Source organism: Pogonomyrmex barbatus, unplaced genomic scaffold, assembly GCF_055798465.1.
Source record: "Pogonomyrmex barbatus isolate J1 unplaced genomic scaffold, ASM5579846v1 scaffold12, whole genome shotgun sequence".
NCBI lineage: Eukaryota > Metazoa > Arthropoda > Insecta > Hymenoptera > Formicidae > Pogonomyrmex > Pogonomyrmex barbatus.
In genome coordinates, this window is record NW_028297108.1 from 3,706,907 (window position 1) to 3,731,678 (window position 24,772).

Sequence of the window (24,772 nt, forward strand, 5' to 3'; positions counted from 1 at the left end):
TTCATATTTTTACACATGTTAATTGGCTTTTATCTTTTTTACAGATCATTGCACACACAAACGCACACACATACACACGCACACGGATATATTGTATAATTAAAGAGAGATTAAACTCTGCTGTCGACATTATGCAAATTGAACCTTCAAGTGTTGTTTAGAATGTTACATCATACTACATTGTTTTTGTTCTGGCGAGATAAAAATAATTAATTATAAAACATATACATATTACGGATAAACAGGAACCTGAGTTATTTTGCCTGAATTATTTTATATGTTATTATGTTCCCTCTAAAATATGAAAAAGAAGAGGGAAAACAGAGGAGAAAAGAGAGGAAAAAGAGACATAGATTTCATTGATGTAATCGATCCCAGTTTCTTTGAGATGTTCCTTTTATACCTTGATTGCTACCTGAAATTGAACAAATTGTTGCTTTCATGAACTTCACGTGTAAAACGACGCATTCTCTCTGTGCGTCGATTAAGCCGTGATAGTGTCCGTTATCATTTTCCCCTTTTAATTGGAAAGTTCATTAGGGGATACCTGTGTATGTCGGTCACTCTCTCGCCGGCTACGTCGTGTAGTGTTTTTGGTCGCGCCGCGATGATACATGGATACAGTTTGCCAACATGTGTGCGTATGTATGTATGCGCGCGCGCGCGTGTGTGTGTATGTGCGTGTGTGTGCGTGTGTGCGCGTGGAAGTACTCACACAGAAATACACTACAGTCCGGCGTGCGATCATTCGATACGATACGATCGATCACGGCTATCGCTGCTAGCTGTAACGCGTATTGTGAGCGTGGAATTGACGAATGGATCGCCGGTACAGCCTGGTTTTCGCCGAGTAATTAACGACATTATTTCGGCGCGGTCGGGTTGGATACATTTGTATTCAAATTTACTTAGAGATGCAAGCCGGACGAACGGATACAGCGTCGACTGGAAAAAATGTTGACGTCAATGACGACCTCAGCAGCAGATTTTGCGCGATATTTTCGATCCCCCCCCCCCCGAAAAATTCCAAATTTATATATATATATATATATATATATATATATATATATATATATATACGTATTTGCAATGATTATTTTGAAAAAAATAAATTCAGTTTTCCAGCAATTTGAATTGCAATCGGATGTAAATTGATATGTTGATTTTAGTAACATTTTTGATATTTCCCTAAAGCGAATCCCAAAATTCTTTATCGTTATCCCAATTTATCCTTTTGTGTGAACTGTAATAATTGTTTCGCCATGCAATGCTTAATAATTCTCATATATAATTACCTCTTGTTTTTTTTTTTTTTTAATAAATTTTCAAGATATTCTTTTTCCGATTTGTTATATTTTAAAAAGTGAAAATATATTTATATATGCTCGAAACGCAAAATCAGTCTTTCCTAGTCAAACTTCTTATTTGTCGAAAAATTTGAAATTTGTCGCGTATAGATCTTATGTTGTTGGAATTTTTCGAGAAAACGGGATAGAGATTTTTTTCGGGGAGAGCAAATTGGATCGCGATGAAATTGCATCGGGTTTCTGCAGGAATGCACACAGCACGATGCGTCTACATCGGGAATCGACTTCCGTGTGAAGCTGGGAACGATTCGACTTGTTCCGAAGATCGACGCCGTGAACGAGGCAACGATTTAGGAGAGTCTCGATCACGTGGGAGCACTCAGCGGCAAAGAATTTTACGGTTGAGGATTCTAATGGAATCGGGCGTTAATTGCGGGCTCGTTTTAAAGCCGTCGGCAGCAATTAAGGAGGGTACGAATTAATTAATACTTTCTTGTTCTTCTCTTTTTTTCCCGGTAATACCGACAAACGTGCTCGCGCACGAAACCCAACGTGCGTACCCACTTTTCTTCTATTTCTTCTGCTCCTTCTTCTTTTATTTCTCTTCTTTTTTCTCATAATTTTCAACAGTGTCTCAATCTCTCTCTCTCTCTCTCTCTCTCTCTCTCTCTCTCTCTCTCCTTTCTCTCTGCTTCTTCTGTGACTTGTAAGTCTTTCTTAATATTCTGTGATATGACAGATCTATAAAAAGAGTATGGGACGAGTTATTTCATTTTATCTTTGATCGATACCACCAGAGGTATTTGCGTGTGTAAGTTATCGCAGAGCAAGCGTAGTTTGTAAGATGGACACGAGAAAGAGAACCTAAAGTCCAAATCCGGGGAGGGGGATTGCATTACCAGATTGTCGGTCGAGTAAGAATCGAGAGCGAGTCAGATCTCTTATACTTATCGGGCCGGTTCGTCCTTCTTCTTCATTTTCTATCCTCTCCCCGTTCCTTGTCTTCTTTTTTCCGTCGCAAGCATCCCCTTTGTCCTCGTCCACTTCCACTTCTCGTTTTCCGATGTAGAACGTCGTTTCAAAACGAACGGCACGGCTCTCCTTCTCTCTTTACTACGGAGAGCTGCGACAAGTCCTTTTCCCGAGAAAGTCGGCGAGCGTACGTCGGGGAGAAGAATGCTTTGGAAATCAGTTTTGCCGGGCAATTCATCGAGGAGAGAAAGCAATGCCGGGTTATCGATGAGAACGCGCAACGATTCGATGTCGGAAAGCCCTTTCGACGTGTTGTAAATTATATCGATATCAGCTTTGCAAAATTTGATAAAATATAAACTTTTATACTTTAACATCAATTTCTTTACGTATCAGAATCTACACGATTGCACATTATACTTTGTTTATATACTTTAATTTAATTAATTCCTTTAGATTAACAAATAGAAAAGAAATTTATTTTCCTACAAATTTACCATAGTTTATTAATTAAATGCACTTTTTTTCACAAATTATATAAGTATTTATCCAAATAATATTGTTGATCCATAAATACGATAAGAAATTTTACAAAGAAAATATTTTGTGCGTATGTATGAGAAAGAGATAAAAAAAGAAATAGGGACGGAAAACGACGGGAAAAAAATTTCTGATGGATCTCGATATGGCTTACTTTTACATTGCACATTTTCGAAGCTGCGACTTTTTCTAAAATAAGTTTACCTTTCGAAGTTACCTCTGTCTTCTAGTGACACTCGATAAATCGCTGAAGTTCCGTGCTTGACAGGTCGAACACTTCAAGCGGTTTGTGCGGAATCTAGATTTATAAATCGACTCCGCTGGAAGTGTTTCACTGCAGTATTCAACTCTGGCAGGGCATCGCTCGTCTATGGTGTCTGCGCAAGTATTTAAATAGAATGCGTTCTGAAACCTTTTACTATCTGTTGAAGAACGCGCGTTTGCGACGTGATATACGACGTTGAATGTTTCAAAGAAGGCGGAATTGGATCATTTATTCAACACCCATCTTACATACGTATCAGTAAGGTAGATGGAGTAATGAAAAAATGATAAGCAAATACGAATGTAAATTCATCCTCCGTATATATTGCCCCCCGTATAACTCGCACATAAATCAATATTTTACACGTGGAGTGCAAATTCATTCCCATAGCCATCTTGCAGGAATCTTTACAAATATATTTCATTCAATACAGCTACACTACAAATGTGCTAGATTCTTGCTGTCTTAAAGTACCTATTTTATATCGTTGAAAGCTGGATTATAAGAGAATATCTTATTTACGTAGAAGTATAAAAGTTAATTAATTATGATTTAAATTACAATCGAGTTTTAATAATAAAGTAACTGACAAACGGAGCTTTAACGGAGCTTTCATCTTTCGTGCTGTTCGCTCATTGCTCAAATCAATATTTTACATCGGTCGATCTCCAACTTTTAATTATCACGTGAATACATTCAAGTTGCCCTTACGTTGGTCGTGCGCGTTTATTATTATGACGAGTCATCGTGTTAAGGGTTATTCAGATTGCATCATGCCTTAGGATATTATTACATCAGTCGTGACAAGTTTGTCGGACAAGTCAATTGACCTATATGCCAAAGGAAATTGACTAATTCGACAGTATGATTAATATGTTTGACAATCACGTTATGTGACAAGTATAATAGCGCCTTTGATGGATCCATCTGCGTTCCAATTTAATTAGCCATTGCATTTGGTTATCAACACGTACACGTTGAATTTTTAAATTATACAAATAAAAAATGAAATTAAGACGTACAAAAATAGACAAAATAGAGTACAAAAATATTAAACACAGATCTTTAATTTCTTGCATGAAACGCTTACTCTTATCTCACATCGCTTCGAGATCGGAGAAAATGGATGAAGGGTAATCAACGTATTTGATTGCTCCTGTTATTGCGAAAAAACAAGTACAAGAGTATCGTCGATCTCGGTTTCTTCTCGTGCGTTGAAATGATCGTTCATAGCGAATGCCATATTTTCTAACCGGCGCGTTTCTTCCGGTTATTTTCTCGGTTTTTCAGCCGAGCACAGACTCCATATGTTATTGCTTCAAGAAACATTTGGTTTCAAGTGGCGAAACGAAAGTATGCTTTCGAATGGTAAAAAAAGAAAAGGAGCGGGAAATAAACGGGAAACATGTTCCTCGCTTAGTAACCGCGTGCACAAACGTTTCTTCCTTTTTGGAATTAAAAAAAAATACAAAAGAGAGAAAAAATATCTAGCGAGAATTACGATAAACAAGCCGACGACTTTGCGTGACGACGCCAGTTGTAAACATGATACTTTCACGGCGACGTATATGAACAGCGTTGTATCTGTTCAGAGTGCACATGTTCGTGAATTTGCTTAAGTCTCACGGCAAAAATTACACGCAAGTTATTATACGGCAGAACATCAAACGCTTTGTCGATCCCTCTCTCTCTCTCTCTCTCTCTCTCTCTCTCTCTCTCTCTCTCTCTCTCTCTCTCTCTCTCTCTCTCTCTCTCTGTCTCTGATATTTATTTAGCTATGGGTAAAAGGGATACACGGTGATCGCGATAAGTTAACATGGACCGAATGCTTTAAACGCCGACGAGATCGCCGCTCGTGCGCTCGAACCGCTCGCTCGCTATCATGGCACGCGCCACTTTAAAGCTTTTAAACCTCGGAATCACGACGGCGGAAAAGCTTATGAAATTTAATGCAATTGCGTGGAACGCGCACTGCGCACGCCGGGATCGCGGCGCGCGGTGCCCGGCCTCCGAAAAAAAAAATGTTTTCGAACGTATGAGAACGTTTGTAGAAATATCGATTCGACATAACGGTTTCCACATCGATTCCTTCCGATTTGCCTCGTCACGTTACATTCGATTCGCTCTCCCGAAAAATCGCCTCACCGGAAGTAACCCAATGCGAGAGAACCGATATTTCCCTCGCCGGCCACTCTTTTTGCACCAGTTCTTTCCGGGCGTCGGGGCACCCATCAAAGTCCACGGGGGGGGGGGGGGGGGAGGAGAGGGAGGTGAAATTTCACGAGGCAAATCGGGGGAAAGAGCTGATGCGCACCGTTCGCGTACGACTCCGACAGAGAGCCACCGGGCGCGCCCGATGTCCCTCGTTCCGGTAAAAGCTCTTCACGTCTCGATTCTTTCGCGAATCATCGCTTTCCGATATTCACATCGAATTCTATCGTATTCCACACGTACATTTATATACACGTTTCAAAAGCGATAACGATAACGACGTGGCGACAATAATCCTCCGAGGTAAACCGGATATTTACATTTGTAAATTCTGGACGGAGACATCGATACTTCATCCTGTGTCAAAGAGAAACATTTATTTTCAACTTTTATTTTTTAACTCCTTTCTACCTATATATCCTTGCACAAACGCAAATTATCATTGACAATCGAATTAATTTCGAACGCGTGTGGATGACGTAAATATAATTAGCATTCGTTTATTATGTAGTACATAAATTGTCAATTGACAATCGATCATGTTTGGATATCTGCCAAAATAGCTCAGCGGTGGATTACGTCGTCACTTCCGATTTATAATAAAACTATGAGAAAAATAATCAATTAGATCAAAAGGAATTGATCTAAACGATCAACGAAGGCTTGAGCATTGAGAAAGCATGTGACCATGGCTCGCGATATATCAATGTGACGATGGTGCATCAAGATGAACCTTGAGATTGCGGTTTATTTTATGCCAAGGCTGCCGTGCGCACGGAGCTCCTACGTTACGACATTGCGCGAAGTCACGAATGGTATAATTGAAAATCAATATTTGCACTTTGTTTAATCCCCGCCCCTGTATGTCCGTCCCACTGTGTCCGGAACACTCTCTCCGCCTCTCTTGGTTTGTTCCTCCCTGGCGATTTACAATGCTTGCTCTGAAGAACCTTTCGGGCTGTACGTAAACGATCATGGCTGTATTGGCAAAGCGGTTTACAGGCTCGGAGTAATCGCGATCGAATTAGCGGAAGATTCGTTTTCTGCTGCAACGTGCGAACGCGCTCTTTATATCCTTCGTGATCTCTTGCGCTAAATTCGGAGGCATTCGGTGTATCACGGGCGCGAGACGTGGATATTTGCCATTCCTTATGTTATCCATGCCTGAATATAAAGCAATTTCGCTCCATCAATCGGTATCATCATGTTTGCCGGAACAAGTCGCGTTTACATCAAAAAAAGAAAATCAAAGTTGGTGTTTCATCGAAGTTTAATTAAATAGACGGCTGCGCTACCCTGGGGTCTCTGACTATTTTCAAGCGAGTACTTACGTTCATTTTACTCGCTGGAGATTCATTAACGTACCGATGCCAGCCCAACTTGTTATTTACTGCGTTGAAATTACGACATGATATCCCGGCCGTAGTTATTTTTACAATAGCCGTTCCAAGTTCTTTTTTTTTTTTTATTTTTTTTAATAGACTTTGCTTCCGCGCGTTGGCTCGCAGATAAGCGATTCACATTTTTTTGTGTTTTGCCAGCCATAGACAATTGTGCCTCGCGGTTGATGAAACGGGATATTAATTAACGTCAGTTATATACCGCTATAACAGCGGTGAACTGAAATTGTAGTATAGGACCGACGCGTATTTTTTAGGCACTTCGTTTATTCGTATCATGCGTATATGATATAGCCCTTTGCTTATCCGCTTTCGGCGGCAGTGGAAAAATTAAAATTAATTACAATTGGAACTGCAATAAAAAATGCAGAATTAAAATATTACACCGCAAAAATATTAAATCAAAAATACTTTAGGGAGATTGTACGGTTGCTTTTAGAGAAAGAATAGTGCGTTAAGTTCATGTGTTTCAATTGAAGATTAAAATAAAAATAGTTTATATCTGAAATAAGACAAAGGATTGAGGGTGTTAAATACAATCGAAAACTATTAAATCTTAATGTCAAAAAAATTTGTACCGCACACCGGACACCTTATCCATTAATCTTTGCGGTCTCATGATGTGCAAAAGTTTGTTTGCCCTCAAACTCATACAGATGAAAGTAGCAAATCGTCAAAGAGTGAAGCGCTTTCCTAGAAAATTCGTCTAAAAAATTCCCGAGCATATTCTAACTTCACAGAACGTGAGGGAAACTTTCTGTTGCAAGGAGTAAGGTTCCACGATGATGTTTCAACATTCCTTCTTCGCAAGTTTGTCTTTAAGCGGATAAAGGCCAATTTTTAATTTTATCACTTCTTCATTCTCAAAGGGCTTCCGTGTTCATTGATATTAATCGGACGTCAGGAATAGAAGAGTGCGAATCTCGGCGGTGACATTTACATTCGAGACGTTCCGTTTTGTTAATTTGTCGTGACTGGGTCATTTACTCATGGTAAATCCTCCGCGTATCTTCCATGATTAATCATCCACGGGACCGTTCTGAAACTCGAAACGAGTTCTCCAAACCACCGTCAGCGCCTGTTTTCTTATCGCGAGACATAATACGTTTAATTTTCGAGCGCTTGCTCTCGGGGAGATCGATAAACGGAGATTTGCATCTCGCGAATTTGCTCTCTTTTACGGACGTCAGATAAAAGGAGAATTCCTGACGAATATTGCGCTCGCTCAAAGACAGAATTAACGTAGTCGCTGTTATGGAAGTTCGGACGAGCACGATCGCGCGAGTCGAAACGCTTTCGCAAAGTGGCGACATCAGAGCGGCGCTGCTTCATTAGGCGCGCGTCGGCGAAATTGCAGTTTCGTCCATATTTGCCCTCCGTCCAGCAATACATTCCTCGTCTACGTCAAGTTGCGTTGTTTACACGCGCTCGTAATGTGCACATTACACGCGAGTGCCGGACGATGAATTTCCTCATAAAGAGATGCGCCTTCATTTGGATATGCCGGTGTGTATTCATGAAAACGTAATTACTTCCGTGGTGATTGAAAAAGATGTTTGGATCACTGTGAATTACACTGTGATAATCAAAAATCCTGATTTTTACGTCCAATGAGAAATTTGGGCATTGCGAAGAAAAAAAAGAGAAAATATTTCTAGAAATACGAAAGAGATAATAATAATAATAATAATAATATTAAAATGCTTGGTCTCATAACTAAGAAATTGTAGCAAACGCTACGCAAACAGAGTTACCCGCGTAGAAAACAGCATGTATTTGCGAAAGCAATACGTCAATTACCGAGACTATTACTGCTGATATATATATATATATATATATATATATATATATATATAAAATTACTGCTGATTTCAGAGTGACGCGTCTTTCCGTAAGGGACAAAATTAGCGAAAGATTAAATTAAAATTGATAGCCGATCGATAGCCGGCAATCCTGTCGATCATGCTAATCGCGCGTGAGATAGTCGGCTAGATTTGTTATAAAATCGGATAATACCAGGTTTTTCGTAAACGATAATGCATCGTAACACGCAGCGTGCGTTCGCGCGCGGCGCTTTTAATAACCGACACGAAAGGTCTGTATTACGAGTAATGACGAAATAAAAAAAGGATGATAACCGTGGCGTGATCTTGCGCTACGTGGTAATAATCGCGGGGCATACCGCGGGCGCAAATTGCGCGCCTCGAGGAAATTAGTGTTTTGCGGCGGAGAGTCAAGTGCGCCATGTGAACTTATCGGGCGCGCGTGAATCTAAGCGTTCACGTAGAAGTTCTCGTGTCACCCGCGTACGATAACTCGCGCGTTAAATCGCAAGCGCAAGATCTTCGATCATACGCCAACTGTGACTGCTCTAATAAATAGACATCGAAACTTTCATAATTAACCAAAGAGGTCAACTCGATCCAATTAAAGGGAGATTTATCGATATTTAATTATAAATATTTTCCAATAGTATTGCTAACTGCATTTGCGTGCTGCAATTGTTATGATATTTATTTCTATCTATCTTTGTGAAGTTAGCATTTGTAAAGTTAAAATGTACAAAAAAAAAATGAAATGAGATGAAGAAATGTGAGAAAAAAATAAAAGATAAATATGATGATCGGCGATAATTAATTAGGAGAAATTAAATAAATGGTTTTTGATTTAAGTATTCTTCTTTAACATTAATTATTGCCATTATTATATATTAATATTATTATTATTATATATTATAAAGAATTAAAAATTATACCGGTAGGAAGAGAGAAAGGTAGAAATTGAGAGAAAGGTAGCAAGGATGGAAACTCGATCCGGTTGACTAGAGCGAACAAATTAGAGTGGACTGCAAAGGATAATCGATCCATGGGGACGAAGACAATTAGATGGCGTAGCCTGTTTATTTGTGCATCTCCGGCGAGGCTCGTCGACGAGAATACGAAATTTCATCAGAGGGAGAAATCGCAAGGAGAAGAGTGTAGCACAGTGAGAATGTCGGGCCACGTATTCGAGAGAGAGAGAGAGAGAGAGAGAGAGAGAGAGAGAGAGAGAGAGAGAGAGAGAGAGACAGAGAGAGAGAGAGAGAGAGAGGGGTGGCGGCGACATCGACGAGAGGGGAGGGGAGGGCATCGGTAAGGTTGCGGGCCATAATGGCGTCAATAGTGCTGATTATGTGACCGCATCCATTCGCGTACGCGTTTGGTCGTGTGCATGCGACGGGGGCCCCCCAGCATCAATGTACAGCGAGAATGGACCCTCTGGACCCCATACCCTTGCCGCGACTAAGGCGGCAGCGCGACCATGGAACAGGTGGCAGGGTAGACGAGGAGAGGAGAGGGGGAGAGGGAGGGGAAAGGAGGTGACAGGGGACCGAGAAAGCCTTGCATTTGAGAGCTCGCGCGCGTCGCAGCGGGGGTGAACGTGAAAGCTACGGGCGATCGGCGAGGGGACGACAAATGAAGTGACAGTAGAGCGAGAACGTATTGGACCAGTCGACCGGACGGACGCGTACACGTACGTGCGACCGACGGTCACGTCGGGCACCGTACGCGTCCGGTGCGCGTCCTGGACGTTGGCAGGATGAAGGGTCATCGAGATTGCACTCCGGGACCCCCTTCCCTCCGACACGCCGATTCGAGACCGTGGAGAAATTTTGACGCCGCGACACCGATAACGAGCCACTGTTCGCACTGCATCGAGTTCCCGGGACTCCCTCATTTTCGCAATGTCGCTGGGATTTCGCATTGGCGGAACGAGAAAGAGGCAGAGATCCGTAATCTATCTTATGAAGAAACTCGGCTGATTTTGCACAATCATCTTATCGATTTCGGAATCGCATTTTGCCGATTATGAACGTGCTTTCTCCAAGTATCGCTTGAAAGGATATAATTAATCTCTTGATAGATGACTTCTGCTTTTCCGATTTTCCGAATGTTTTATTCGATGTCACGATTAAAGTACAGACTTTAATCGAAAATCTATAAATTAAAGGGAATCGATGGAATATGTTCTATAAATGAGCGAACTGTTTTCGCTCGAGAAAAAAAAGTACAGAAGATATTTGTCACCACGAAAAAAAATTTGAAATGTGTATTGGTTTAGTTATGAGCGGATACTAGAAAGAAAGAGGAAGTAAGCCAAGCGTCTCTTGTGGATCAAACGGACTTCGTCAGACATTAAGCATATCGTAGATGTTAAGCACACAGCAGGAACGAATCGCGGCGAGAGCGAAAAGTACTTACGAGAATTATTGTATCCGATACATTGGTCAATTAAAAAGCCGGCTAACACTCGGGAGTAGTGTAGAGTAAAAATATAAGAGTTATTACTAGAAAATTATAAGAGCTCGCGCGGCCGATTGAAGCCGGCGCAAGTAATAGTAAGCCCACTTCGATAATACGCCACGATAAAGAGTTAGCAAGCAAGTGCGGGTGCGCTTAAAGCTCAGGACGGCATCGGTCTGCGCTCGGCCTCGGGCCGTTCATCGATCGGTCGTATTCACTGGTAGAGAAACAATTTCTCTCCCGGCAGCTCGTTAGCCCGACCGATATACGTAGTCGATACGGAATCGCAAAGTTGCCACCGTAGTCCTTCCACGGGCGGGAGTGAAATTCCGCAAGGACGTATCGTTGCGAACTCGCAAGTGGTATCGATCGATCTTTTCTCATACGCTCTCTTTTCTCTTTATCTTTCTCCCTCTCTTTCTCTGGTGAGAAGCAGGTGTACTTTGCCGCTTCGTTTTAACATTCTATAATTCAGAACATGAGAGCAAGAGAGAGAGAGGGTGGGGGAAGAAAGAGGGAAAGGAAAGAGCGAAAGAAATTACCGGAGATGGTGAAAACGATTGCCATGAATCGGAGCGAGTACATTGATACATGTTTCGCACAGTTGAAAGTTCTAGGGTCACTCATGATTTTCCCGCATTTGCAAGTACTGAGGAGATGCTGGAGCAACAGATCTTCCTCGAAGAAGAGCATCGCGCACTCGAACTATTAACCTTTAGCACAACCAGATCTAGGTATACAACACGATATACTCAAGATGAATTAATAACGATCTATTTCAGAAAATCCAATTCTGCAATTAAAAGTGCATTATTCAATTGGATGAAAAATCGCAGTTAATGTCCAATGATTTATTGCATATCTGATAAGTATTTATTCATTTACCAAATAATGGAAATTTCATTCGTTTTTTATTTTCTCGTTATTTGTCAATTTTGGACATCCGTTTTGTCCGTTTAAACTTCTAATGCAAGCACATATTTTATGATAGCATAGAAAATCGACGTAAAAATATGGCGTTGCTATTCGATAAATCCGTCGGCGCGTGACTTAAAATACCGCGTGATATTATTTTTCTGCATTATCAAAAATGTTGTCCATTTGTCGGCAGCGAGCAAAAAGCTTCTGGCAATAATCTATTTAAATATTCGCGCGTATTGCATATGCACGTCGTTTTATTGCGGATTATACGTGGGAAACGTGACTTTTAAATTGGCCACGACAGATGCGCAAGTTTACACGAGAAGGGGTTAATTCGCTATAATCCCCCGCGAGTCTCGGGTGAATTGTCGCATAACGACACCGTCTGAAAATGCTCTGTAGGTTCCATGGATAAGAAAGAAAAAAAGAAGAAGACACAAAAGAAACGGAAAGAAAAATACAGAAATGAATAAACGATGCTCTGACTTGGCTCATCAACGATAATGAGACAAGAAACCGCGCTAAGGGAGAGGAAGATAACTGCACACCCGAGGTCAACGGCACCGCCAACGATGAATATATTGATTCCAAGCGGGATCGATCAATTCATTATGATACTGATTTCCCCTTTTCGACAAGCCGGCATCAGAATAATTTCAATAAAGCACCAAAGTCACAGGTTTTGAGGACTTATTCATGAAAATCCTCCCTTAGATATTTGAATACCCGTCAGTCGTAGAATAATATCGCGTTTAGCTCGATATTAAAAGGCCTCATCGCATTGCGATTATGTTTTTTCGTAGGATCCCGAACTCTCGCGCCCCCGGGATTCGAACGAAGCTGTGAGAAAAAAAGCAGCTTACACGCAGGGACTGCGGGGGTGGACGCGGAGCGACGAGGGTGGATTAAGCGCGGGCAGGTGTCAGCTGGCAGCATAATTAATTATCTCGCGTTACCGAGCCAAAAGTGATATGTTTGGCCGTTAAACGCGGTCGAAAGGTCGAGCATCGAGACCTGACGGGAAGCTCGTTTTCCATCATGGCCCGTCGCGCGATTTCATCCGTGTCGCGATGTCAAGTGCATTACGAGACATGCACTCATGACGTGTCGCGCGCACTCTCGCTTATAAATCAAGCTTGTCCACCCGTGTCAATACTAACCGGATCAAAGTGAATTTGTAAAAGTCAAGGGGATGTGGAGATGAGTTTCGCGCTCAAACATCCTCGTTTCCGCGCGTCCGCCACTCCGCGCTCTCTGTCCCAGACCGGTCGTTTCCCCTCCGTTTCCTGTCCGCCGCTCGTTATGGTCCCTCCTTTCGCGGCGCTTATTCATGTGCTGGTAACGCGATCAATGCTTCTGGCACGAGCCATGCCTGTATCGGATACATGCCAGCAGATAGTATCTGTCCGCATCGCCTGTTGTCGATTTTCCAATGGCGGCTCATCTACACGGACTTGCTTTATTACGCGTATCATGGGAATTGTTTGGTCCATTATGCCAAGAACCGATTAGGTGACCGATCAATATTCACGAGGATCGCGGTGCGGACGAAGAGATTCGCGAATCTTGTCGGACATGACTTCTGATCGGTGGTGGGCGATGAGAGACGCGCGACAATTTTCATAGCAAGTATATTTGACGATCGTAAATAACAGTGATTAATAAAAACCGCAACGATAAATAACTAAATTACGCAAATTACATCTACATTACGATTGTACAATGTAATAATTGACTGTACCTTGATGCACAGGCCGCATGTGAACTGTTGTATACTACAATAAGTGCATAAAGAGGAAAACATAGTTGTTATAATGTATAATGTATATTATAACTCTTTACGCAGTAATTTATATTGTAACTTTAAATAAATGCAGCGTGGTATGCGAACGGCGAATAATAACGTTAAACAAGCGCAGTTAACTTGGTATGCCGGGGAACGATAATTAATTTCATGCTTATTTCCGAAGTTATGGCACGTGCGCCCATAGAAAATGTCCCAACGCTCAATGATCAGCCACAATATTGCCATTGTTAATGCAACCATATTACAATTATACGATATTATAATGCCGCTACGCCGTGACATTGTAACCACGCGACGCCCGGCTTTGGTTCGCCTCGTATTGCGGGATTTTGGGATTTCGCGAGAATCTTTTCCGATAACGCCCGATAAAATATGCATCGATACATATTCAAACGCCGACATGCCGCTCTCCTTCCCTCTCTCTCTCCCTTCTTCCGCGTCTCTCTCTTTCTCTCTCCTTTTCCTACGAATTTCGCACGAGTCGTTAGCGTTAATCGCTTTCCGCGGTCTACGATCAGCCGACCAAGAAAACGGCCGGTAGACCAACCGTTTACATCGGCCGGAGATTTCAAATTCTATCTAGCTCATCCTCAGTGGCGTCTTTCTCTTTCCTGTTCTCTCGATTACGCAATTATTATCCCTGAACACGAAGGATCGCGGTTTCCCAGCGCGTTTATTCTCTATCGAGCTCACCTCGCACGATCCGCGAAATACGAGTTATTTTACACAGCGGATTTGTTTCAGAGGATGGAGTTAGTGAGAAAATGAAAATAATATAATATTATTGTAGTTTCTCGCGCATACACATCACCGTTAACTCGTTTATGTCACATTTATGGACAAAATAAATAATAATTAACGACTTTCATACTAATCCGTGGCTTGAGCTGTCTTCATAACAAAAGACCGAGCGTTTTAATCTTGATTTTGTCTAATCCTACCCTTCATCTGCAAAGAGTATATATCAGCACTTTAGCAATAATTATTATATTATAAACGTTTCAATATAAATTTGTACTGTCAATTTGGGCTTTCGGGATAATAAAAGCCGCGGGTATAATGAAATATGATTTATTACTAAATTCGCGAGATATATACATTAGGCCATACACATAAGAACGTAATTTTTCTCGTAAATTTCTCGATATCTTCTGACGAACGGAACATGCTCGATTCTTCGTCGTCGTGACGGCGAAGATCCTCTCGCGCGTTTACCGCCTTAAAAACACAGGTGTGTACGGAGGTACATATATTTATTTTCGCATCGGTATTTTTGTTATATGTGTGTGTGTGTGTGTGTGTGTGTGTGTGTGTGTGTGTGTGTGTGTGTGTGTTTCTTTTAACACGTATCTGTGTGTCCAGAAGCTCGTTACAACTGAAAGCTAACACCGAGTACATCGTCTTTATTTTTTTTTCTTCTTTTAATAACTACACATCTCGCCTCGCGAGCGAAAGATACAGGCGTCTTTGCACGTCCTCGCGTATCTCTCTTATCAGTATTGGCAGTGTCCCGCTATATTCAAGACACACCATTTGAACACTTCCACAATATGGATAAATACTTCCGTCATCGTCCTGCCGGAAGCGAGATCGTAATACCCAGCGTTCGTTTAATCACACACTGAGACTTCCGAAATGCGAAGTTCTTCGGTCCTCCTTCGAATAATCCTTTACTATTATATATTACAACGCAGTTATATACAGGGTATGTACAATTCTTTGCTCGGCCAACGCCGCCGTAAATATTGGAGATATGTCCTCGATAAGTCGCAAAACATACTGCCGCCCAACGACACTTCAAAGCAAATGAAAAGCTAAAGCCTGCTCGCCGGAATATGTAAATGTAAAATACCTCGCGTTCTCCTGTCGTAATCAGAAAAGACGTATCAGCTATGTACAGTTTTTGTACGTCGAGTGCGGTTAAACGTGCCGGCGAAGTATATTAACTATATGGCGAAGTGTGATAATTGGAGCTCGAAAATAAAGTGTTGGATGTAACGTGAATTTTATGCACTGTAGAAATTTCTCATATCGAATGATATATTAAAAAGCCCGACAGTATTTATTACTAAAAAAAACCTTGCTCTGATAAATGCATACGATAATAATTATGTGAAAAATTTACTGATTTACAAATTAAAACCAGAACGATCATTTCGACTATTTATTATTTCACGTCCTCAGTGCTGTTTAAAAATTTTTTAATCAGCATTAATAATTCATATCAGAGAGGAGATTTCGTGCATTTCTTTTTTTACATTATTTAGATACCAAAGCTTGTCCACATTTAAAATGACAAATTATTTTTCCAGATAGCCATCTACTTGCGCCAACACATTCCGGATACTAATTACGGATCGCATAAAAAGGAATCGGAGCAAATGTATGTACAGTGACGTACTGTTATACGTATACGTAATTAATATGGTATATATACCTTTTGTCGCGATGACGTGTTACCTTCTTAAGCCGTGACGCAGCACGTTGCTCAGGATTAATGATAAATTCTCCTCGACTCCCACCTCAAAGTTCCGGCGGGTCTTTTGCATGCCAAAGAGACAACCCCCGATCACGCAGAACTTTTCACACACGCGCCATAATAATTCGCTAAAAATCATACACGGAACGATCTCTTATTCGCCCCCGTAGAATGTATATCCTCGCTGAAATGCGTCCCGGCTGGTGCTAGATTCCACACATTCGCCAACAAACCGCGCGCAACATCCAAGTCCCGACACGAAATTGCCATAAACGAACGGCTGCACGCTCGCGTTCCTCTTTACAGCTTCACTCCTCGTATAAACGCGGCACATCCCGCGAACAATCCCATGATCACGAAACCTTGCCACCGTTATCTACGAAGTTATCGATTTCTGAGATGGGAAGCGTGGAGCTGGAAGAGCTTAACGGTCTCGTATTCGTTGCACGCTGTCGATAAAAATATACGTCAAGGAAAGGCGAAACAAAGAATGAATAAACGTAACCCTGTTTCCACGTGCGCGTTTATATCTCGGTAACGCTTCATTGCCGCTTCATTCCGGTTATGAAATCCGCGATACAAATTCGGAATTTGCATAGCTGAGAGTCGCGATAATGGGACTAATGGTACAAGTCACGCGCGAAAATGCGTTCGAAGGCTCCCCATTAGATATCGTTTCGCGTACGAGCGGATTTTCCGCGGATTACGGAAGATAATTGTATCCGCGACGAAAGCAAAGGCTGATATCTCGCGCGCAAACCTTCGAGACTGGAATTGAATACTTTATCGAATCGTCCTCTCGGAAAGCGCGTCTAAACTTTAATATGCGATATCTAATAATCCGCGGATATTCTCTTATCTAATATTCTCATGAAGTCTAATATTCCTGTGGATCCGTTTCATTGAAACCTGAGAATATACTATATAAGGAATTTCATTCCCGCTCGCGTCCCATACTTGGAAAATCTGGCGCCATTATATTTATTTATTTACGTCGAGCTGTCGATCGCGGCGACGTACGATTGCGCCAGCGAGACACGTAAAAACACATCGGGACGCTGGAATGTAACAACTATTAATCTCGGGTGAAAAAATAACGCATTTCCGCGGAGAGTCCTGTATAAATATCTACGTCAGCGTGTGTGTACGTTGAACTTTGCAAATTAATCGGCTTACGCGTATGAATCATATTTTCCGATCGCTCGCGATCGTTGATGGCGGCCGTTGCTGTTTCGTGCATATATGTTTATATACATGTATGTGTTTACGCGATAAAAAAAGAATAACACTTCGCGCATGCTGCAGCTCTGGTGTTCGTTTCCCATTTTACGCGTTTGTATGATCTCGCAGGTGTCGAAATGCGAGAGGGCAAACAGCAAGCCAATGGGCTCCTTAACATTTTACGGGATCTGATTTTTAATTTACGAACTTGTGAATGTTCATTGGTATTACACATGTGATCGACTACTTACTTAGATAAAATTATAAGTAAATTACAACTATTTATTATTATAATTATAATATGTAAATAAATTGTCTTCTTTCTTATCTTAATTAAATATTTTTAAAAACTTTTTTTTTAAATAAAATATTAAATTGAAATACAAACGCTTTTTTAATTTTGTTCTTTTTTTCATTTAATTGCGATATTTCAAATAATTGCAATTTATCAAATTTTTTTATTTTAAATACTCGAGCTTCAATAATTTGTAAATGAGTTACGAATGTCAGAAATAACAGTAATAAAAATTAAGTCATCCATTATTTACGGACATTTTGTATAACAATGTGTAAGATTTTTAAAACTCATTATGATATTTTTTTCTGTATTAATAAATGTGATTCTATTCATCTCTGTTTACCCTAGCGACAAAATCCTTCTTTCGCACTTATCCAATGATTTTTAGGCATGATGGTGCATTATGCAGCAAAAGAGAGAATGTTCGTGAGATACATCTGGAGAACGCGAGTTCCTTTCTGGCTTATTATATTAATCACACGTATGAATTAAGAATTATAATTAGAATAAAGGAAGCTTACGACGGGGCTCGATGAAAATATGTGTCTACCTAAGTATTGTATATACATTCGGCCGCGGCATGCATATAATCGATGACGATTGCATCTCGATAACAAATGCTGCGCCGTTATCACTGACAACGGTATCACGCTGAGAAATGTTCTCGAATCCTGAGGTACAACGTTCTCGACGCTTTCAAATTGATTTCTCTTGGTTGTACAATTTCATAGCTGTATATATCACGGAAGAAGATTCTAAATTAGAACTGACAAGAAATTATATGTCGTTTTTAAAGTTACTTCTCCGAGATATCTCTTCGTATACATTGTCGCTTTTATTTAAATCATTTTTGAACACGATTCGAATATAAGCCAAAAAAAAATCGAAACAAAAAATATCAAGCATATCTTGATTGATATTATTCAAAAATCAAAAATATTGCAGATAAAAAAGGATTGCAATTTAAAAGGATTGCAGTGTCATATTATAACGAAAATTGCATGGGAATCGATATCGCCGTTACTCGCACTGCCAAATGGATTTTTAGTCTTTCAATGAGTGAGTGTTATTTCTGATACGATGTTAAGGTACTTACTCTTTCTCCTTCCATCTTCGGTGCAAAATCTCATTCCTCATCCATGATTCTGAATGACTGCGCCTCTTACTTCTTTGAACTATTAACAAAGTGATATGTAAAAGATAAGGATTCACGAGATTTAAACTTGCAAAAGAGGCAGAAATCAATGTCTCAGTTTTATGCAGTATTGTCAGACGATGGCCCCAATTGGCAATTTCTGTTAAATCCATAAAAATTTGTTAATAAAATTTTATTCACAAATTTTATTTTATGGCTGTAAAATCAGTTAATTTTCCAACTTATATAATTAAGATGAAAAGTTCAAAAAGTTTTCTTCTCGTTATCGAGAGTTCGAACCCCCGAGTGCGGCCGATTTAAATCTATTTCACGAGTAACGATGCAAATATCGATCCCTAACAGAATAGACGAGCGTCGAGGAGGAGGTTCCTCGTACGTGCGAGAACTTTGTGAGTGTCCACTTGGTTATCGCGTATTTTCTTCCGCGATTAATTAGGCTATCTAGGATTTTACGTGTGTCTCGAAGAGATGGGGGGATGTACTCTCGAGAGCAACGACGAGCGATCGATGCCTTGAACGACTGAACGCTCGATTCTCCTCCAGTTTAACGAGAAGACGCAGCGACGTGCAAAAATCGCAAGGACGCGCTGCCGTTCGCCGTTGCGATAACGATCGACAAGTCTGACGCGAATCCCCCGATTTCTCGTCGCAGTTCGCTTCGTATTAAGATATGATTGTCTTTCATCACGAAACGTTGTTCGTCTCTCGCCTTCCATTTCCTTCGTGATCCGCCTCCTCCCTGTTTTCTCTCGCATTTAGAGTCGTTTTGATGTCCTCCTCGCTTCGGAAAAGTCTACACGGGCAGCAGAAACTGTTGTAATACCACGGCCACCAACAAACATAGCGAGGGTGTCATTACACTGGCGAGACCTCGAACTGAAACATACAGAAGTGAAAAGACATTAGCATAAATTTTTTCCAATTTTTTCCAATTTTTATTGAGAGATCAGAAGGACAAGAAATGGCAATCTTTTTTAAATTTAAATTGCTGGAATTTTCTTTGTTATTAATAAAGTAATTATTATGACTGCATTGCTATTTGCTACATCATTGCGCATTTATACCAATTTATTTTGTGACAAATAAGTTTCAAATGTCTTGTGAAAGAAAGATTTCGGTTTCAACATGAGTGAGACTCAATTATTTCAACTACAGTCAGATAATGTACGAAGATTACATTATGATGTGGCATAAAGAGATTTCACTCGCGCAAATTCCGTTGGTATATCGTTAATAAATAACATGAATAAAGAGAAAGAGAGAGAGAAAGAGAGAGAGAGAGAGAGAGAGAGAGAGAGAGAGAGAGAGAGAGAGAGAGACTTTAAAATATAAAACCTATATACAATTCTAGAAATTATATTTTATATTGTTCTGGATATATGAAAAAATAATTTTTTGCAAAAGATGTTGATTTAAATATATTTAAGCAGCAAAATTAAGCGATAGGCATATAAAACTTAGATATACGTGATATTTAGAATTTTTTAGAAAAACCTTAATACAATTTAATAATATAATTTGTAGATTCGCAAAAATTATTTTACGTGTGTATCCAATTTATTTACAAGATCTGTACAATTAGAGTTACAGATCTTAAATAGATTTTTCCAGATAGGAGTTTAGTATCGTCACCTTCGTCACGCACGCATGCTTTGAGATAACTTGATAAGACAGTTTTCTTTGGAAGAAATAGTTTAGCTGAAACATGTGTAACTTTTGGATACATTTCGTAACGAGATGAACGACTTCGCAAACGGCGTCCTTATTCTTGTACTCGCTACTATGCATTCTTAATGCTGACAGCTTCTCATTCGAGTTCTGCTCTTGTCCTATCTTGACTTCGATCACTGAAACACGAGCAAAAACGTGAAAATTCAACTGTAAAAATGTGACGGAAAATGTCATCGAACAATATAAAAAAAAAATCTACATCTGCATATGTATGATGAATCACTAATGGGCGTTATGCAAAAAAAAATATTTTTAGCGCAAAATATTACATCTATATTTTGTATTTATATTCTTACTGCATATTATTTATATTTATTACGACCGATTTATTAAGGGAAACAATAAATCTTTTCCACGGTACGTTAATAACATGCGTAAAAATTTTATGACAATCCAATAGTTGAGCCCCGAGATCGTTCAACCCCGAACGAGAATCCATGCTGTGTTTCCGTGTGTAGAAAATGCGGATATCACGTGACGTGTGACAACTTGACCGTCATATATCGCGTGCGAAGCGAAACAATGTAACCGCCATTCAGGCAACGTAAACAGGTAGACAATACTAGTCATCCATATGACATAACTCGGGAGGTCCTATTGAGCTACTGAAAATCGTCTGCTGGATACAGTTTTTCAAAGTTATTCCACGTTTCTTTCCCTATTTCTTTTTTTTTTCGCCGGGAACGAATGAACAAACGAATATGTGCGGTATTTCTACCCGCGCTTCGAAAGGAATGGCATTCAATTCATTCCGGAAATATAAAGAGAAATACAATATCAGTCGTCGATACGACATAATCCGGTCGGGGCTATTGTCGGCTAACTCTCGATGCGTTTCGGTATTATTTGTGAAAAGAAGAAAATTACGCGTATGGTCTTTCCGTTTTCTGGAGATGACGCATTGAGGGGGAAGAGATATAGTCCGAGGGTCGATACCATCTGTATCGAATTTAATGTTAAGGCTTGTCATAGGTTATCCTGTGATTTTTTCCTAGGAAAGTATGGAAAGTGAAATGTTGAGGTATCTCTTCAGACATTTTCGCTTTCAATTTTTGCTTCTTATCGCAATAATTCCTTTTTTATCCCATTTTATTTATCATTTTTCACGCCGAATTGTTGAAAGCTGATATAATTATATTAAATTCTTGACTCCAGTTTTAATTTTCACGACAACTTAAAAATGTATACACAAAACTGTTTAAATACTTACGTTATTGCAAAATGTTTTAACTCTTTAAATAAATTATATTTATATTTGTCACGGTGAGTCTGTTGTGCCATAAATTAATAACGACAGATATACGGGTCTCGCGCATAATAAATGTTCGCGGTTTAATTTTACCGGACAAAATACAAATATAATAATGTGACTAACGAAATATACAGGAGCGAAATTACGAGAGAACATTTTAAAATTAACTCGTCCCATTAAAATGAATTAAAGCTGGTCGAACGAGACGTCTTTTGGCAAGATCGACAACGTCGTGACCGAGTTAAGTCGTGACTGGGTTAAAGGAGAAATAAGGGAAGAGGTACGGAAGGATAATTTGAAAGATTGTGCAGGGAAGAACAGGGACGAGATAGGAGGAGGAGTGACACGAGGAGACGAAAGGTGGCCGCTGATAGAAAGAAAACTGATAGTTTGCGAAGGTTCGAGCTATAGGTAGTCGTAAATGCAGGAGGCGTAGCGACACCGGCCGTCGCGTAGGACGCTTCCAGGAACGATTCCGCCTAACGAGAAAATCGAAGATCGTTAAGAGCAATTTCTTCGAGTCGTTCGACGTCTTTTCCGGTTTGCCTTGCCTCTTTTTACCTGTCCTCTCCTTCCTGCCCGCGCGGTCGTACAACCTGACTCCGGCACCGCAACTATCTCTCTCATTCCTTCATCCCCTTTCCCCTTTCCCTCTTATTCTCACGCCAAGGGTTCTCCCTCTTCGCGCGTGTCCGCTACCCCCTTTGCGTTTATTTCTTTTACCCTTTTACCCGGTGTCGTGCAACCCTCGGCTCGCCCGGTCGATATTCGGGAGGCCCATTTATGCAATTAGGCCAAGTACCGTTGGGATAGCCAAGCTACGATAAAAGCATACGACTCTTTATCATGTTTCATTTACCGTAATAATCGGCATTCTCGATAGAAGTTCTGAATTTATCCGGTAAATAGCCGGTGCGATTACGACAAATGAGGATTATCATCAAACACCATTTACCGAGTAAATTCATGAAATATTCATGAATTAGGAGAAGGAATACTTCCTCCTCAAGTCTTCGAAAACTCGTTAATGGTCGTCCAGCCACAGATTTTCATTTCGTAAAACTAAACGGGTCAGAGTTGAAGAAGTACGTTTTCATCGAAGGAATTTTACGCGGAACGTGCCCCACGTTTGACTAACAATACATAGGAATTGGCTCTATTAATTGGCGACTTATGACTCGAATATTTCCAGATGTATCGCTGCGCCGCGCCGCGCCGCACAACGGCAAAATATCCCGATAACTAGGCCGCATTTGTATGCGTCAAAATGTTTGTCGGTTTACAATAGCATAGTTATACGCGGAGCTAGTCAAATGCCGTGTATTATATGCATTGTAATTCCCTCTGCCCGCCCGCGGGATTTGTATTGCGCGGCGTGACGGGACGGCGCGCGGCTAACGCGCATTTGATTATTCTCGTTGCGCATTCGTAATGCATGAGTCGTTACGGTCGTCACGGCCTCCCGCGGTGCATTCTCAAAAATCGCCCGTCGTCGTCGAATCGAAAACGTTTACCTTCTAATCAGAATGCAATTGCTATTCGTATTGTTGGAAGAAATTTCATCACTCATGCAACGCGAAATCACTTGCACGATTCGTATGCGCACAAACACTGTCCTCTTTTCATTTTAAAACAAGCGATTATTTTCCGACCCATTATCACCCATTATCATCCTTCATCGCCGGCCAATCGTATTGCGATGTGATAAATTATCGATTATATCCTTAAAACAATACCGCTGTTTTCAATTTGTGTCACCTATAACCGTTTCCGATATCTTAACGCCGATATCCCGGTGGCCATAACTTACAAAAATAGAGAACGCGACACGTAACACCCTCTAAATTACAAACAAAAAATATATCCGTGTCCGCGGCAGGTGTTCCACCGGACGTGTATTTTTCGACGTATTTTTTCGACCGGCGAACACAATCGTGTACAAATGTGGTAAATCGTTGATTACCTTTGTATCCCTAATAAAAGAGAGATATGCGCGTTCGAAACAGTGTGAATCGCCGGCTGATCGGCTGCGGCGGCTCATTCTAGCAAAATTGACCCGAATCGAGAGCACGACGCTTCAGGCGTGGAGTGCACCACGTGCATATCTCCCTCTCTCTCTCCCTCTCTCCCTCTTTTTCTCTACCCCTCTTTCTCTCCCTCGGATGCTGCTATTCCGATTTCAACGACCAGTCAACTACGTGCGAGTGTCTGCGCGTTCCCACGAAAAATAGTCTGCTTACATCGCCACGAAATATTGCCGCCGCGTCGCGTGTAAACGAGTGCTCTCGTGAAAAGTCGATTTATGGTCCATCGGGCAAGCCGAAAAATACTATTGCGGTAAAACTCTCGTGATATATGTATATCGGCAGACGGCCGATGTCCGCGAGCGTGTGCGCGGGTATTTGCCCGCTGTAACGCCGCGCGCGAATCGTGAATTTCTTATCGTAACTCGAATTGCGTGACGCGAGGGATTAGTTGATAAATATTTAATCGCGCGTTGCGCCGAGCGTTGCCGGGAGCATTGTTAGTTAGGTATACGCGAGTGCATACAGACACACCGCTGTGTATGCACGATGTGATGAATCACGTATTCTCCCCTCATTCTACCAGCCCTCCCCCCCCTCCCCCCCTCGCCGATTCGCCCTTCCGATTTTCCCCCTTGGCGACACTCCGTGTCGAGGGAAACTAGACGCTTTCACACCACCGCAATTTTGCACATTTATTGCGAATTGTATGGTGCGCTTATCGATTGTCTTTGTAACGCTGCCCTGGATATCAAAGAGACGAAGGAGAAGTCTCGAGCGAGAAGGCAGAAAGAGCGAAAAGTGGTCAGAACTAATTTAGGTAGGAATTAGACGATAACGAACGCACGGGTCGCGAGTGAGTCCGGGTGAGGTGCGCGGCGAAGGAAGGGATAAAGTAACTGCAG

The 24,772-nt window shown here is 41.0% G+C and overlaps 1 protein-coding gene across 3 annotated transcripts in view; it reads right to left on the bottom strand.

The window, feature by feature from the left end:
- The window catches only part of LOC105424653 (cell adhesion molecule 2-like), a 134,018-nt gene that overhangs the window by 36,968 nt on the left and 72,278 nt on the right, over positions 1-24,772 (bottom strand). For 2 of the 3 annotated variants that reach the window (XM_011634994.3, XM_011634993.3), the window contains exon 9: positions 14,762-19,736. In XM_011634994.3, coding sequence (XP_011633296.1) covers positions 19,654-19,736 — 83 coding nt within the window. In that variant the 3' untranslated portion in view covers positions 14,762-19,653. Of the gene's footprint in view, positions 1-14,761; positions 19,737-24,772 lie in introns of those variants that run through there. The other variant, XR_967545.3, reaches the window with a different exon arrangement.